This window comes from Neofelis nebulosa, chromosome 9, assembly GCF_028018385.1.
Source record: "Neofelis nebulosa isolate mNeoNeb1 chromosome 9, mNeoNeb1.pri, whole genome shotgun sequence".
Taxonomy (NCBI): Eukaryota; Metazoa; Chordata; class Mammalia; order Carnivora; family Felidae; genus Neofelis; species Neofelis nebulosa.
In genome coordinates this window covers 120,482,837-120,501,234 of record NC_080790.1, presented here as the reverse complement: position 1 = coordinate 120,501,234, position 18,398 = coordinate 120,482,837, and the positions used below count along the sequence as shown (strand labels likewise).

Here is an 18,398-nt window from a genome sequence, read left to right as displayed (position 1 = left end):
AGGCAAGTAAGTGGGGGCTCATTCGTAACGATGCCAGAGAAAGAAATGAATAAACTGGAAAACAAGCCTTCTATGTATTGATTAAAGAAAGACCAAAAAAAATGGGTTGCAGTTCGTTTAAGATTACTATGAGAGGGTCAGTCTGCCTGTCTTTAACTAGTGTCCTTAAGAAAGTTAAGAGGAGCTAACATCCTATACCTCTGCATAATCTAAAAGCTATCAGGCCTTAGAAGCTGAACAATGATGACTTCAGATGACTTAGATGACTTCAGAATCTCTCCCAATGCACAAACCAGTGAATACAAAAATAGATTTTAAAACACCAAACAAAAAATGCTCTTACTTAAGGATTCCACAGGAGAAGGAACTACAAAAGCTATTTCCGTAAGGGCATCGGCATAATACAGCACCTTCTTCTGTCCATTGAAAATGCTAGCCCCAATGTCTTCAGAGGAAATCACTTCATCTAGGAATGAGAAACACTACATTACTGCTCCAAACAGTGGGGAAAATCAGTTTTATCCTACTTCATGAAATTTTAAATGGTCAAATAAAGTGGTAATCAATAGAAGGCATGTTTCCAGCAAGAACCAATTTGCGTACAAGAACAAGACCATAAGTATTCATTAAATGTCTTTACACTAACTTTAAATAATAAAACCTTAATTTCACAGTTTCTGAAAGTATTCTAAATTAGGCCACTTCTGATTAGCAGACATGAACTCATCTGTATGGAGCAGATTATGAAAACAGTCTCGTGGGAAGAACTAATAATCCAAAGGAAGAAGACCACCACAGACCTCTGAAAGGAGTTAGGGCAGGTGTCTGTGACTTTTACACTCTTGCTTTCAAGGCATTTCTGTCCCTGGTCTCTCTCTACTGCTCCTCAGCTCTGCTTCTGCTCTCCCTTCCCCAATCATCAGTGACAGAATGTAAAACGTACAGGCAGTTAAGCCAACAGGAATGAATTAACAAAAGTAACATTCCTGAGAGCTAGTATAGTGCTCAATTAAAATGAACACAATGGGGGTGCCTGGTGGCTCAGTCAGTTAAGCATCCGAATCTTTTTCTTTTTTTTTTAATGTTTATTTATTTCTGAGAGAGAAACAGCGTGAGTGGGGGAGGGGCAGAGAGAGAGGGAGACACAGAATCCAAAGCGGGCCCCAGGCTCTGAGCTGTCAGCACAGAGCCCGACTCAGGGTTTGAATTCATGAGCCATGAGATCATGACCTGAGCTGAAGGTTGGACGCTTAACCAACTGAGCCACCCAGGCGCCCCGAAGTATTCAACTCTTGATTTTGACTCAGGTCATGATCTCACAGTTCATGGGATCAAGCCCCATGTCAGGCTCTGCGCTGACAGCATAGAGTTTGTTTGGGATTCTCTCTTTCTCTGCCCCTCCCAAAATAAATAAACATTAAAAAAAAAAAAAAAATGAACACAATGTCCTACCGGTAATACATAAAAGACCACCAACAAAAAACTGGGAAGAGGAAATAAATGAACAAGTGGCTCTCAGGAAAGAAGTAAAAATATGAAAAAATGCTAAAACTCAATCATCATTAAAAACAGAAAATTTCTCACCTAACAATATACAAACTACTGTTCAGTGACCACTTATGAGGACTAGAATTAGGGGAAGCAAACTTTTCCTTCATATACCTCTGGTTTCTTTCTTTCTTTCTTTTTATAATAAGACTACAAACTTCTAGTGAAGGGGGAGAAATCAAGGATAACAAAACAAGAAAAAACGCATGACCGTTATGGGTTTTTACCTTGTTCAGGTCCTTCACCATCATCACAACTGTTAATAGACCAACTGGTGGAAACATGCCCAGTCCAACCGGGGTGTTTGCCCACATCTACTGACCAACCAAGGGAGAGCAAAAATTCTAGGAAATGTGGCTGAACATTTCTGGAAGATTCCACATTCTTTAAAATCTGAAATACATACCAATCATCAGCTATAATGAAGGAAACAAAAGAGCACATCAAAATAAACCTCCATAAAAATCGGTTAGCTTTGAAGTGTCTGACAAATCAAATCTAAGCTCAGAATAAACTTGGGAATTCATCACTATAGTTAAAAATGATGCTTCTAGTTAAAGACAGATTTGCATTCAAATCCTGGCTGGGCCTTGGGAGAGTCCCTTAACCCACTGTTTCAGTTTCTTCATGTATAAAGTAGGGATGCTAATGATGGCCGTGAAGATTGAGATAATGCGAGTAAAGCCCTCAGCTCCCTCTCCAGCTAAACAATTACTGAGCCAGACACGTTTACTCAAAGTAAATAAAAAGTGCTATGTCCCTGTCTTCACAGAGTTTACTGTCTGGTTCGTGAGCTACATTACATAGGTATGTGATTATTTTATTACAAATCATGACAAACAATATAAAAAGTACAAATCTATTAAATAGCCCATGAAGATTAGGTATAATTAACAAACAAGCATGAAAACATCCTCCTCTTAGTCCTAAGAAGAGAATGAAGCCATTCCAGAAAAAAATAAGTGACCCGAAGGTTCTCCCCTCTTTGCTAAATACTAGTTTAATACCTTCTTACTGGCCTCAAGAAGAAAAGTACTTTGTTCTACAACAGTGGTGCTCACAGGCGTGTTTTCACTCACCAGGGGGCAGCTGCAATGTCTGAAGACATTTTTGTTACCACAACTTGTGGGGTGCTACTGGTATTTATTGAGTAGAAGCCAAAGATGCTGCTAAATGTCTGATTTATAGGACAGCTCCCCTAACAAAGAATTATGTGGCCTAAAATAGCAATAGTGCTGCTGTTGAAAACCCTATGCTAAAGGAACGAAAGCAAGAAATCCTCTAGAAATTATAAATGAAAAGCCAGGCGGGGGCATGTATCAAAATCACTCAGGGAATATTTTTTTTTGAACATTTCATTAAACCTTTGGTTTAATAATATTTATGGAGGAGTCTGGGGGCTCAGTTGGTTAAGTGCCGGACTCTTGATTTCGGCTCAGGTCATGACCTCACAGTTTGGTTTGGGAGTTCGAGCCTCATATTGGGCTCTGCACACGGACAGAGCCTGCTTAGGATTCTCTCTCTTTCTCCATCTCTGCCCCTCCCCACCCACGCTGTGTCTCTATCAAAACAAATAAATGAACATTTAAGAAAATAATATTTATGGAACATTTAACTTTAATTTTGTATTAAACATCATTCCTGTGTGAGCATAAATGACTAAAATTATTAATTCATTTATTTGATCTATCGTTCTTAATCTAAGATCATTCAACTCATAATTTAATACCTGTAATTGAATATTAAAAGTATGAACATATGAACTATGTACATAAAACACAAATCATACAACAGAAAAGCAAAAAGCTTAAGAATCACATGACACTGAACACATCAACAGGTATCACTATTTATAGCACTCAAAATCAGCATATAGAGATTTGAACCATCCTTTAATTCAGAGACAGGTGAGCTGACACGGATTCTATAGGAGCAGGGATACATAAATCTGTCACCTGAGGAATTTCTTAACCATAAGTTTCTTCTTAGAGCACTGTGGACCTCCTACATCAGCATCAGCAGAGGTGGGATCCTGGAATCACTATTTTTAAAAGCTCCCGAATGTGGTGTATCAACGCTAATCTATGTCAAGACCATTCAGAGGCCCGATCAAGTCAAAATATGCATTGTTACATCTATTACTTGTCAATCTGCTGGGCAAAAAATCGCCAGCCAGGTCATCTTCTCTTAAATATCCTCGATAGAAGTACACCTATTCAGTTCACCTACAGCCCTTCATATTCACAGAAGTGCCAGGAAATTGATTGGACAACCACTTCCTATTTTCTTCCAATTAAAATTTTTATTCAGAGGGGCGCCTGGGTGGCTCAGTCGGTTGAGCGTCCGACTTCGGCTCAGGTCATGATCTCACAGCTCGTGAGTTTGAGCCCCATGTCGGGCTCTGTGCTGACAGCTCGGAGCCTGGAGCCTGCTTCGGATTCTGTGTCTCCCTCTCTCTCTACTCCTAACCCACTTGCATTCTGTCCCTGTCTCTCTCAAAAATAAATAAACGTTAAAAAAAATTTTTTTTTAATTTTTATTCAGAAGTGAAACTTAAGTAAACAATTTCTGAAAAGTTAGTCAAGATGCAATGCATGAGTCAAATCAACCTGCAGGCCACTGGCTGGCAGCTAGAAATTAATCTAAATCTACCCTGTGGCCAGGGAAGGCAGGGTTCAGACATTCTCTAGGAGGCCGCAGAGAAGGTGCACTGTTCCAATCATTCTCAGCTCCTAGAAAGCTAAGGAAACTGAATTAGTTTAAGAGTTACCTCAACAGCAATGGTTTGTGTCTTCTTTTACAGGAAAGAGAAAAATGGCCCTATTATTCTCCTATGAACCATGCAGTAGACTTCTTCCAAACAAGTTCCTAACCCCTTCAATCCCATTCTGAGGTTCTTTCAAAAGTCTCACCTCTGCCTACCATAAGCCCACATTCTCCCAAGTTCCAAGTATACTGGACTCTGCAATTTTCCGAAGATGGGATTCTCTTACCTCCGGGGCCGTTACACATGTAACGGTTGTTAGTAACAACCTGCCTTTTTATCTACTGTCAACATAACCTCAAATATCAGCTAAAATGTCTTTTCCTCCAGGACACGTTCTTAAAATGAGGTTAGGTTTTCCTGTTTATGGCTCCTACGCCATGCTTCTAATTAGCACACTTCACTACGGTTATTTACTTAATCATGTGTCTTCCCCCTTAGACAGTAGTTCTGGGATGTCAGAAACCTTGTAGATCTTGCTTACTACTATAACCCTGGCACCTGACAGCGGACACGTAATAAATATTTATTGAATCAATAACCTGAAATGAGAAGAACTTTCTCACAAATCAATCTCATTTTCTAGTAGCTCACTAATAATTTCAAATAGTGCTTCTAATATAAATCAACATTTTGTGACTTTGGTAAATTTCTTAAGGTGTGTCCAATTTGATCAGCTAACAGTCTTATACGGATTACAGTAACATCCCAAAATCGTGTAGTCCTAGTGTCCTACACATCTAATACTGTATTTGAGAAATCTTCCTTTAGCTTCTTCCTAGTCAAAAGCTGGCAACTGCCAGCCTGTTCCATGTTTCAACTATTCATTTCCAATAGACCCTTCAGATCTCTTGTCACTTACTCTCAGTTTTCCATTTTCCCACCTATATTTTTCTTCATCCTTTTCCTAGTCTCTTTGATACATGCATCCAATGTAAGTCTTTTATTTAACTTAAGTTTTACTTACATCTTCCGCTTTAATCTCTTACTTTATCTCGGCTGTTCTCTTCCCCACTGTACATTACCATGCCCCAAGTGAAATTACATGCTTGTGAAATTACCTCGCAGGTGAGCTCCTCAAGAGGAAAGACTGTTACTCACTTCAATACCCTGGCATGGTGCGTCACACAGAAGATGTTCAGCAAGTATTTGTTGCTGCTGTTTTACTCTTAAGCAGCTGGGCCTAGCTTTAATTTGTTTGTGGCTAGTCTTCTGTATTTCAGTTTCTTTTGTCCTATCAATCTGAATTCCTTAAGGGGGAGAAAGACATACTATGGCTCCTCTCCAATTACAATTTTTTAAGAGTCAAAAGACTCAGGACTCTGAGCAACACGATTTTCATTAATTCCATTTCTGAACTGGTTCACAACAAGTCTTTAAGCATCAATAGTAACCAATCTCCTACTATGGATAAGCACAAGGCAAGTAGTTATTTACAGCATAAAAAAATTACCCACAAATTCAGAAATCTTACCTCCTGGTTTGTTTTCTGACCTGGTTTCATATAGAAAATAAAAACGGTGTCAAAGGGACGACATGGCAAGAGATCCAGATACCCAATGTCATCAAAAAATCCAGGTATCGTGGAGTCAAGTGCAATAAGGTGAGGAGGTAGGCGACTATTTGCAGGTTCCTACCACCAAAGGAAGAAAGGAGAAAGGAAAAATTGTTACCCCTTTTCACTATTCTAATTATAAAAGCAATACCTGCTCATAGTTGATAAACATTAAGTTAAAAAATTATTTAAAAATGTATAAAGTAGCAGGAATAAGTACAACCATAATCCTAAAGAAACTATTTAAAATTCTTCTGTACTTCTTTCCAATTCTTTCGTCTTTTTTTGTTAAAAACAACTGCAATCATACTATGTATATAGTTTTTGATCCTATTTTCTCTGTAATATATCATGCTGTCTAGAAAAAATTTTTAATGCATTTTTTTTTCTCATTTTATTGCTGGTGGAAATGCAAAATGGTACAGCCACTGTGGAAGACCGTTTGGTGGTTTCTTGCAAAGCCAAACATAGTTTCACCACACAACACAGCAATGACACACGTTGGTATTTATCCAAATGAACTAAAAACTTATGTCTAGCAAACGTCTGCACACAAACGTTTGTAGCAGCTTTATTTATAATTGTCAAAAATTAGAAGCAACCAAGATATCTTTCTGTAAGCGAATGGATAAACTACGATACATCCACACAATGGAATATTACTTGGCAATAAAATGAAATAAGCCATCAAGTCATAAGAAGACATGGAGAAACCTTAAATGCATATTGCTAAGTGAAAGAAGCCAATCTGGAAAGTCTACCTACTGTATGTATGGTTCTAACTATATGATGCTCTGGAAAAGGCAAAACTGGAGACAGTAAAGAAATCAGTGGTTGACAGGGGTTGGGGGAAGCAGGGAGGGGAGGATGGCGAGAGGCAGGGTATGGTGGATTCTTAGGGCATACTGTAATAGTGGATACACACTATAACATCTGTCAAGACCTGTGCAATTGTCCAACACAGAGTGAACTCTACTGTAAACTACGGACTTTAGTTAATAATGCACAGATACTGGTGCATCAATTTCAACAAATATACCACACCAATGCCAAATGTTAATAACAGGGCGAAACTGGGGAGAAGAGGCACAGCTGGGGTATGTAGGAGCTCTCTGTCCTTTCTACTCAACTGTTCCGCAAACCTAAAACCGCTCTACTAAATAAAGTCTACTAACTTTTTAAATGAATTTTTTTTTTGTTTTCCCCCCTAATCCCTTTTCTTCTTGGAGATCTTGACCTTGCCCAAGGTTTTGTCATCCACGGTTATTTTTCAGGAACGCATCCCCCAGAATGGCAAAGATTACTCCTTTCTACATTAGCAAGGACGGTGAGCCTGGTCTTCTTGTCTATACCACAACACTTCTAGCAAGGGCTGGGGCAACACCCTGTAACCAAGGACACTATTAATATTTCTGCAGTCAAACAGAAGCGTATTCACACCACGTGAAATAATTAAAGACTACAAATAGCCATGTTGTCAATTCAGGCCAGATTTTGCTACGTAAATGGATTTGCTACAAACATACAAAAAAACCTTCTGGTTTTCACTGTTACTTTACTCTGAAATCTTATATAAGGAACCGTGAACCTGTAGCATGTGGCAAAGCCTTCCAATTTTTCTTTCTTTTTTTTTTTCAATTTTTCTTTTTTTAAAGCTATCTCATCAGTTTGTTCTTTTAGATGATCTTCTAGCACAGCAACATAACATACACGCATTTTGCATCTCTTAGTAACTTTTTAAAGTTTTTCCCTGAAGATCTTGTACACCATTTGGGTAACTTTCATCCATATCACACCTGTAAATAGAGTACTTTTGTACTATAGTTTTAACTGGATATTATAGCAACAGTCGTTGATTTTTGTACTTCTGTGTGGTGATCTTAAAATCTATTTTATTTTATTTTTTAAAAAAAAAATTTTTTTTTTAATATTTATTTATTTTTGAGACAGAGAGAGACAGAGCATGAACGGGGGAGGGGCAGAGGGAGAGGGAGACACAGAATCGGAAGCAGGCTCCAGGCTCTGAGCTGTCAGCCCAGAGCCCGATGCAGGGCTCGAACTCACTGACCACAAGATTGTGACCTGAGCTGAAGTCGGACACTCAACCGACTGAGCCACCCAGGCGCCCCTTAAACTCTATTTTAAACGTTTTATTGATTTCCTTAGTGATTGTCCAATGGAAGTCATATTACCTGCAAACTGTCTTCTCTCCAATAGTTTTTACTTCTAATTTCGTTTAGTATTTCACTGACTTACTCGGTTTTGATATTGTTCTATAGCTACGTAAGATGTTGCTACGGGGGGAAACCTCCCTGTACATTTTTGGGGGCAACTTTCTGTTAAGCTGCGACTATGGTAAAATAAAAAATTTTCTGGACTAAAAAATTCTCAGTATTCAATAGTTGTCAAAACAGATATCCTTTGCCTCTGATTTTAACAAAGGGTGCTTCCAATTTCTCATAGGCTGCCATTTCCAGATCCACACTACTAGTCCTGGTTTAGTTTTTGTTTGTTTTTGAAAATCCTAAGGAATACTGTCCTACTCAATAGTGACTTGTTTTATTTATTGACCTAATAGGATCAAATTATTTTCTTAATAGCTTTACTATACTAATATTTCCCAGTAATAACTAAGTCTCCTTGAGTCTGTAGGATAAACCTTACTTGGTTGTGGAAGGTAATCTGCTTGATACGCTGTTGAATTCAGTTTTACTAGCACTCTCCTTAATACTTCTACACATATATGCGTAAGTAAGATTAGTTTACAGCTTTTTTGTATGTGTGTGCTGTCAAGTTTAAGTTATTAGAGTTATAGGCTAAGATTCATAAAACATACCAGGTAACTTTCTTTTTCCTATGTCCTGACACAGATAAGAAAGCATGAGAATTATTTTCTCGACAGCTTAAGACATCAACTAGAATAGATAATATGAATGGAAAATTAGAATTTCAAGACAGCGCCATCAGGGTTCTTACCTCCTTTTAGTCCACAGAATGTAATAATTTTCTTCTAGTATATTCTTATTTACTGCTTCTACTCTGTTCAACTTTCTCCATTAGGAGTATCACTAATCATTTGCAGGTTGTATCTTTGTTCCTTGCCTTCCATATTTGCCACTGTATTTCTCATTATTTTCCTCTCTCTTCTCTTTTCTTCTGCATTTTAAAAGTTTTTAATGTTCATACTCCCCATCACCAACTCACTTTTCTACAACACAGAATGTTTTCCATCTACGTGCTGAAATCCAAAATCAGCAATGTTGTCCCTGCTTTCCCAAAAAGTTACACAGCCTTCAACCAAGTAGCTGCTAGGGAGTGAGGGCAGGGGACAACTTGTGCAATAAGCAACCTCTTGCCTGGCAAGCTTGAGCTGTGTTTTTCAAAACAAAGAGGCCTTAGTACTAACCCCAAATCCACCTCAGGCGAGCTATTTCACATTTTTGAGTCTGTTTCCATAGTTGCAAAGTAGGGACAGTACCACTTTCCTTGTAAAACCGTTTTAAGGATAATGGAATTAAGAATAATGGCAATATTGGGGCGCCTGGCTGGCTTAGTTGATAGAGTATGTGACTCTTGACTCTTTATCTCAGGGCTGTGAATTCGAGCCTCGTGTTGGGTGTGAAGCCTACTTTAAAAAAAAAAAAAGGAGAAGGAGAAGCAGGAGGAGAGGGAGGAGGAGGAGCGGGAGGAGGAGGAGGAGGAGAGGGGGGAGGAGGAGAGGGAGGAGGAGGAGAGGGAGGAGGAGGAGAGGGGGGAGGAGGAGAGGGAGGAGGAGGAGAGGGAGGAGGAGGAGAGGGAGGAGGAGGAGAGGGAGGAGGAGGAGAGGGAGGAGGAGGAGAGGGGGGAGAAGGAGAGGGAGGAGGAGGAGAAGGGGGAGGGGAAGAGGAAGAGGAAGAGGAAGAGGAAGAAGAAGAAGGAGGAGGAGGAGGAGGAGGAGAATGGCAATATTTACTTTACAGGCTGGCTTTGGCTTTGTGCTAAGTACAACATGAAGCATCTTACACAACCACAATGAGACAGACACTTTTATCATCTCCATTTTATAGACGAGGAACTAAGACTTGGAAAAGCTGGGCAACTGCCCATGACCACGCAGCTGGCAAGCAATCTAACCAGTCTGATCGCAGAACCTGTACAACTTAAGTTCCTGGCTCACAAATACTTGTTATTTTTTAAAAGCGGCGTGAAAGAGCAGAGTCCGTTATAGCCCATACCTTTAGTAATAAATGTTGACAGGGGAAGATTTTTAACATTCTTTTCCTCATTACCTGTAGATTTCATTTATATATGTGACACGGGTCGCACATTACTCAGGAAATTTCAGAGCTGGATGTATTATCAAAGCAGCCCCCTCAGTCAGAACTCTGGAAGGATTCATGGGACACACATTCTGGGACTTGTATAGTAAAAACTACATACAGCACCACAGAATTTCATTTACTTACATGCAGAGTAACATTTATTTAATTCCTCCTATCCTCACTAAAATGTTTTAGCAATAATCGACTCAGTGTTAATCTATGAATATATTTACTCATAGAAGTTTAGGAAAATTACCTTCAATGCTTCTAAGGACAAAAATCCAAAGTGTGAAAGGAAAAGGCGTGCTGTTTGGAATTCCTGGGCAGGAGGTGGAGGCTTACAATCTGTAATGGGATCGGGGAAACTTCTCTTCTGCAATTCTTCCTCACTTTGCTGTTCAAGGTGTGTTTCGTAAGCAATCTGCTGAGCCATGCCATTCCTTAATTTTTCATGTCTCTCTTCTAACTGAAATAAACCAAGTATTTCACTTTTTTGGAGCTACCATAAAAGTAATCGGATTAATCTTAATTTAAAAGTGAAAACAAAGGTTTAAGCAACAAAGGCAATGAAATACTTTTCAGTGATCAACACTGAATTTTAATTCAACAGAGTATGCAACCAAGCAAACACGGTTTCAAAGCTGCAACAAATACCAAAAAAACTCCCCTATAGCCTCAGAAATTATGTCCTTCAGCTCCTCCCTGTAAATGAAATCATTCTGTTTCTGCTTCCCCTCAAACAGGCAAGAAAGGGGGCAGCGCTGTTGCTCTCACCCCCTCTTCCAGATCCCTGTCCACCTTCGTCCTGCAGTGGCGGCCCCCTCATGTTTTAAAGTCTTCGTCCATATGGATTACCCCACCCTCCTCTCAGAGATGCTCCCTGACACCCCTGCCTCCCTTCCCATCAATCCTAGTTTGAACTCCTCTCTGACAGGCAATGCTCCTTCCAACAACCTAGCTTGTATTTCTACCACCTCTTGTCAACCTTCATGACTTTGGCCATCCATAAGCACACTCTGTACCTCAGCCATGCTGTACTTTAAAGAGCTAGAATTCTGAAATTCCCTTCTCCAACCATAAGCCTCCTTCCTGCAGCTCTCCCACACCTTCACTCCCTGAGCTGTGCTTTTTCATCACTGTGAGCATTCAATCCCTTCTCCCGTTTTCCCAGGCCATTAGCATCCTGGCTTCATCTACCTCCCACCCAAGCCTAAATCCCAAATCAAACATCTTAATACCCTCTTCTAAACATATAAATGGCTGTCTTGTTTCTTACTCTCCCACATTCTTACCTCTATCAATCTCCACACCACTCTAATTTTTTACTTATGCCTCCAGATCCCAAGGACTTCTGAGTAAAGTCAGCAGAGTGAGTTAAGTAATTTCACTACAGACGATGCTACTTAACCTGGGCTGGGCTGCCTGGCAATTTTAAGAGCCATCTTTTATTCCCTGTATCACTGCTGAGAACTAAAATTAAAATTTACAGAAGCTCCTTCATTTTCCCTCCTTTTCACCTTTAAATGTCTCTGAACCTCCACCTGCTATCTCCTTCTCTCCTGTCTTGCCAGAAATACCGCTTTCCTAGACACAGTCACATTGAGACTCTTGACCCTACTGCCTCCAGGGCCTTACTCTACTACTTATAATGTTCCAGCCCATCTTCCAGTGGTAGCAGACATAGGCCCTTCTCCACTGCTTCCTTCCTTTCCACCTCTAAGCATGTTCACATTCCTCCCATCTGTGAGTTAAAAAAAAAAAAAAAAAAAAAAAAGAAAGAAAGAAAAAAGAAAAGTAAAAACTAGCCTTCCCTTGCCTTAGCTAGGCCATTTCCTCATGCTATTATCCACTCTGTATACTCCCCTTAACTACTGACAGTGTAGTTTATGTTCACTGTGTCTCAGTAACCATTCACCACCCAGACCTCTATACTCTGTCCCCAACTTTAACACTTCTTTGAACGTGCTCTCAAAGGTCACCTGCACATTCATGCCAAAATCCAGGGGCCCCTGCTGAGGGCACCTTCTCCCTGAGCTCTCTGGCTGGTATAAGCAGCCTCCATTCCTGCCCTTCTGTTCTCTCATGCCCTGACAGACTTCTTTCCCCCACTTCTTAAAATTCTTTTCCTTTGACCGAAGATACCAATTACTTAATATAATTGTCTAAATTAATCTAAAATCACATAAATTTTTCCTGTCCTCCCAAACCTGCCCTTTTCCTACCGAATCCATATTTCTGTAAATAGCACCGATATCTCCTTTGTCACTGAGGTTCGGAATCTAAGTTCTTCAGCTCTTTTCCTTCCCTCATCAATCAAAGACTGCTTGGCTCTGCCTCCACGATACATTCCATCTGCTTCAACTTCTGCTATCAGTCAGCTAGCTAGTCCTTCTTCTCCCCTGCCTGGACTGTCATCAAAGTCTCTAAATTGGGTCTCCCTTCTCCAGTAGCCTTCACTGCAGTCTGATCATGGCCCCATCCTGTTGACGCCTACCATGGGCCAGCCCAGACAGCCCGGTGACTCCTAAGAGAGTCCAGGTCCTTTCAGTCGGCCACAAACTACACTTGTCTTACTACATGGTAACCTGGATGACAGAGATCTAGGTCATCTTAGGAATCATCTCCAATAACACCAAAAAAAGCAGTGTCTAGACCGTGGCGGTTGTTCAAGAATGTTTATAGTCATTCGCTTAACAACAGCTGACAATATCTTACTTCTTCAGTGACAATTTCATGCAAATCTGGAATGCTCAGATCTGCTTTCACAAAAGGAATCTTATCCACCTCTTCAGGAAATGGTCGATGTTTGACAGTATATTTAAATCCAACATCATTTTTAGGAATTGGACGAGGTTCAGGTACAAAAAGCTGTTGAAATAAAACAGATAATGTTATGCATATTACATTTGGTGCATCTGTAATGACGTGTATTTCCCTGGTCTCTTAGATGCCTGTGTCGCTAGGACTACCTAACACTGGCACTCAGTGAGGATCTGCAAATACCACTGCTAACACTAACAGTAAATAGCCTGCATACCAGTGTACTCTTTCACTTTTATAAAAATGTTCATCAACTGAGATTTTCTGACTGACAAGTGGGCTGTATACCCCTAACTGCCCCAGGCCTGACTCTCTCTTAATAAGTGGTAAACCAATGGATGAGACAGTTCAGGGATCAAGGCTCAAACTTCCCTCTGTCTCAAGAGTTCTCAAATCATCCCATATAACAAAGTGTAAGTTTATGTCCTCCGGGCCTCTCTAGACAGTGAGTTCAACTGAACACCAAATCTAGATTCTAATGGCTCCGAATCCCTCCAAATTGTAATACGTATTAAAATGTGTATTAGCTGTGCAGCTTCTGTTTTCACATCTGAAAAGTGGAAATCATCCATCATAAGGCTGTTGTAACGATGAAATAAAAATGTATATGGTACATATTAAAGCATCTATACATTTTAGTTCCTTTCTTGATCTCCTCCTTCCTCCCGTCTTGAATGCTGACCCAGTGGCCTACAGTGCCGCTGCCACAATGTGATCTGCATGATGCACCAAGCGAAAACAGAGGTGTGCTCCTCACAGGGTGACAACACATCTAAAAGCGACACCTAGGATGTTAAATGATTTTAGACACGTGCTCCAATTTTGTGACTGTCTCTCTGAAATACCGGGGACACTTTATGAAGTGATGTTTTAAAGAATTTTTAGTAACATAAGTAAAAGCTTATGCTGTAATAAGTGAGAAGAACAGTATACAAAAATGACTCAAATTCTATTTAATGTTATCATGCACAGAAAGAAAAAAAGATTGTAAGGAAATCTACTAAAATATTAAGAGTGACTACTTCTGGAAAGTGGGAGTACAGATGCTTTACAATTTCTTACTATCTGAATTTTCCAACTTTCTCCCATGAGCAAATTTTACTCACCGAATTACAAATGTTACAAATAAAATAAACTATGCCACCCCAAGTAAGATTTAAATTACACAGCATATTTAAAAAAAATTACAGAGCACATTACCAACTATACAGGAATAAATCACATAAAAATAATTTGAAACTAAGTCCCATTATCTGAGAGATCAAGAGTCTGGCCAATTTTTTTTCATTTATGGCATGTACCTGAGTTTTGTTATATTTAACACTGCATAAAAAAATGAGGCCACAGCTCAGAACAGTAGTTCTTAATCATAAATGGATGTGAGAATCACCTGGAAAGCTTTCTGAAAATACACCTGCTTTGAAGATGTCTTTAAAGAGTAATTCAGTGGATCTGGGAATTACGGGCTCCTAAGATGATTCTGATATGAACCACTGACTGAGACCCTGGCTAGGATCGAAAATATTTATTTTATTAATGAATTTTGTTGGAATGTTATTTAACCTTTAAATCATAACACACACATGCGCACTCGCATGCACACACTCGCTCACTCCTAGTCACTTCCCTGTAACTTCTAACGGATACCTTCTGATTTGCTTTTGCTCCTCTGGGTAAAAGGCAAAGTTGTTGTGCCCAAGCAAGTCTTCCAGACATTCCCCGGACCAGCACAGTGACAGAGGGGAAAAAATCATCTAGAATAAAATATTGGTGTAAAAAGTTTTTATTTCAGATGACGACTACTTAAAATACACCTGTTATCAACCATAAAGCCTCTAATAATCAAAGCCCTAGCACAGTGTTTCCCAAACTCTCATCCTTTGTGTACCACCTCTGTGGTTTCTGCCATATCCTCAAACTATAAGTACTTATCTTACTTTCTATCGACCACTTTCTTTTTTAAACTTAAGTCTGTTTCAAAAGGAAATTGTGTGTCTTTACTCTAGATGAAAAACTGAACTTTGGTGTGCCAATAATGTAGTTTTGAACCACGTGTTTAACAATACATAAAATAATGTTCACCAACATGTTGACTAACATTACCTCACATAACTCCATTTTTGGGAAACAAATACTAGCCAATACTCTTAACTTCCAGTATTGAGAACAACCTAAGTGCAGACAGATGGGTATCTGAAGTGCTGATGTTGCATTCACCCACACCTTATGCACTCGTGTCCGCCACAGGCAGGCACTGTTCCATCCCCGCAGAAGTTCAGGGGAAGGAAATGGGGGGTGGGGGGTGGGGAGAACTCAGGCTGGACTTCCTGAGGGACCCAGGTCCTCCTTCTTATTCCCTCCTTTTGTCCTGATGTGGAGTTAAACTTTTTCAAACTTTGCTTTCTCACTTCTTCTGTTACACTGTTACAATAAACTATTAAAATGTCCTTGTAAATCTATAAAATCCCAATTGTTTGTATTTTTAGTAGACTTCCAATGCAGTGAAATGACTGGGAATGAGAGTACATAGGAGAGTCCCAAAAAATCTCGAAGAGGGCTGACACTTACCCCTCAGGCCAGGAAACCCAGAGGGGACACTGGGATTTTAGACTCCTTAGCAGTTGGCTTGGGAGTAGGAGGCTGAAGGAATCATGAATAATAGGCACAAGCCAGGGAAGAAAGTCAAGCAAGCCCTACGTCTGGAATAGAGAAGAAAGAAGTGCATGCAGGAAAGAGTTGGAATCAGCACTTCTGGAACTGGGCAATGATTAAAGGCCTCATCTATTTGACATTAAAGTCACTGTATCTTACCACCACACAGTGGAAACTTGTGATGGTATTCACGAATCTCTGAATGATAGGGAAATGTCTCACTTTCATTCTATAGATTCATGAGATCCTACTCATATAGCCTCGACAGAATTTGCAAGAGTCTGTTCACCTCTGTAAAGGTAACAAGTCTTTACTGGCAAAATCCTATACTGTGCGGTAAGGACAATATAAAGGGACAGAATGAGGCTCAGGGAATTTGGACACTAGTCTTAGTCATACTATGTACTTTTCAAATAACCCTGAATACGTCACAGGCCCTCTCCGAGCCTCTGTTTCTTCACCTGTAAATCAGGGAATTGAACATGAGGTGATTCCCTGGATTCTCTATGCCCCAAAATTCTATAACCGTCACTTTCTCATAAGCATGAGAAGATACTTCCTTTACATACTGGCTGATTCTGATTACCAACAGGAAAAAAATGTACTTTGGGGCACCTGGGTGGTCAGCTGGTTAAGCACCCGACTCTTGATTTCGGCTCAGGTTACGATCTCACGGTTCGTGAGTTCGAGCCCTACGTTAGGCTTTGTGCTGACAGTGCAGAGCCTGCTTGGGATTCTTTCTCTCTCCATCTCTGCCCCATCTCCTGCTGGCTGTCTCTCTCTCAAAATAAATAAATAAACTTAAAAAAATATATACGTACTTTGAGTAGCCTGGGTTGCAGTGGTAATCTACCTTGAGACAGCTTATAATTGAGAGAAAGTTGAGGAGGGAAACAGTGCATGTTGTATCAGTGGAAAATCATTAAAGGGTTTTCATGAGGGCACTGGTATGGTCAGATCCATATTTGAGGAAGAATACAATGGTGGCAGGAAGTAGGATGGAGGGAAGGGTAACACATTTTAGAACCGGAAGGAGAGGGATGAGACCAGGTAGGAAGCAACTGCAATAATCTCAGTAAGAAATAATAAGACCCTACATTTGGATGTATTGGGAGGGAGGGAGAGAAAAAAAAAGATTCAAGAGTCACTGAGCAATTGGACACCAATTATGTAAGGGAGAAACAGGAAGGGGCAGGCCAAGAGGACTCCTCAAATTTCCAGTCTGTTTGGGTGGCACCATTAACTGAAAAAGAACAATGTGGAGTGGGGGCCAGGAGAGGAGAAGGGCAGGATCCAAAGTTCAAGAAGAGTAACAGTAATTTTTATACATGGTAGACAAGAGAAAATACCCCATTAAAACAAACTTTTTGTAGAACTACTTTAGTGCTAGTATTTCGGATACATAAAAGAGCCTCTAAAAGATTCTATTTACTACGTATATTCTATTTTCTGACCCTCTATTTTTCAGTCACTATGGCCAGAAGACCCTCTGACAAATGCGAAGTTGCTGTGAATCTGCAGTTGTTCCTGTAGCTACAGGTCCCTGACCCTGGAAGCAGCCTGCTAGCAGGGAGCTAAAACACGGTGATTTCGCAGTGGAGAAGACCCCAAGTGCTGGAACTTACTCTGTTCATTTCCAAGAGGTTGCTCCAGCATTGCCAGGATGACACTATTATCCAAGACAAAGTACCGGAAACTATGTTTATTTATGGTTGGCAGCCTGGAGTACTTGATCAAAGTGGTCTCATTCACCAGACTACAAGGAGAAGCGGGACCACTGGGTGAAGGAAATGCGCCGAGCAACTGCATAATACTACGGAGAATGCAAAAGATAACAGTTAATCCCCAAAGCAAAATCTTAAGTTTACCTCATGCATCAATGTGCCCTTCTGCTCTTTTAAGTGACCACAGCCACACTTCCTCTTTGCAAGTCAGATTTACTCCCTGGGGCGGATGCCTTGGTGTGCTGTCTGCCTCCCAAGACTGAAAGATCCATTCCCCCAGATGCAGACATGGTGGCCACAGCTTGCAGGTGAGAGTCCCTCTCCAGGACTTGCTCTCAGCCAACAAGAACCAGCTCACCCAGAATCACAGCTTCATCCTGGGACAGCCCACAGCCAGCGAAAGGGCAAGGGCAGTGTGGGCGTCCAAAGCCCCAGCCCCTGGGCCCTAACCGGAGAGAACTCTGAAGGGCTAACCCGGCCCCAGAGCTCTTCGCTGCACCTGCACGCATTCGTCCTTGCCTCTGCTCAGTCCTGCTTCCTTCACCCCCTCTAGGGACTGATCCTAAAAGCGTTTTCCAATAAGATTCTTGCAAGGAAATTTCTCTCAGAGCTTCCTACCCAGGGAACCTGACAACCATACTTCCAAATCATGGAGCTCCTAAAGATATATTTAAAAAATGTTCTGTGTTCCAGGTTTCAGGATTATGCTAGCCAAAGCATTCTAGACCTAGAAAAGGACCCAAAGACCCACCAAACCTCCACTTTTCAGATGAGGAAATTCAGGCTCAGACATGCTACGTGATCTTTAAGTAACCAGAAACCGGGGTCTGCTGCCTTCTCACTGTGCGGTCCTGAGTAGACATTATCCTTGTTTTACAGATAAGACTGGAGGCACGAATAGTACATCTCAAAGAACTACTGTAATTATTAAGTTCGAATGTATAAGAAAAAAAGGCCTCATACATTAGAATCCAACTTAACAAGCTTTAACATTCAGAAATGTTTATGTCCATAGACATTTCTGCATACATTCA

The 18,398-nt window shown here is 40.5% G+C and overlaps 1 protein-coding gene across 7 annotated transcripts in view; it reads right to left on the bottom strand.

Annotated features, from left to right (window-relative positions):
* Positions 1-18,398, bottom strand: part of RALGAPB (Ral GTPase activating protein non-catalytic subunit beta) — an 89,924-nt gene that overhangs the window by 14,452 nt on the left and 57,074 nt on the right. For all 7 annotated transcript variants that reach the window (XM_058685580.1, XM_058685582.1, XM_058685581.1 and 4 more), the window contains 7 exons: positions 17,266-17,453; positions 14,636-14,742; positions 12,884-13,036; positions 10,425-10,634; positions 5,787-5,945; positions 1,776-1,941; positions 344-466 (listed from right to left, as the gene is read on the bottom strand). In XM_058685580.1, the coding sequence (XP_058541563.1) occupies positions 344-466; positions 1,776-1,941; positions 5,787-5,945; positions 10,425-10,634; positions 12,884-13,036; positions 14,636-14,742; positions 17,266-17,453 (1,106 nt within the window). The remainder of the gene's footprint in view (positions 1-343; positions 467-1,775; positions 1,942-5,786; positions 5,946-10,424; positions 10,635-12,883; positions 13,037-14,635; positions 14,743-17,265; positions 17,454-18,398) is intronic.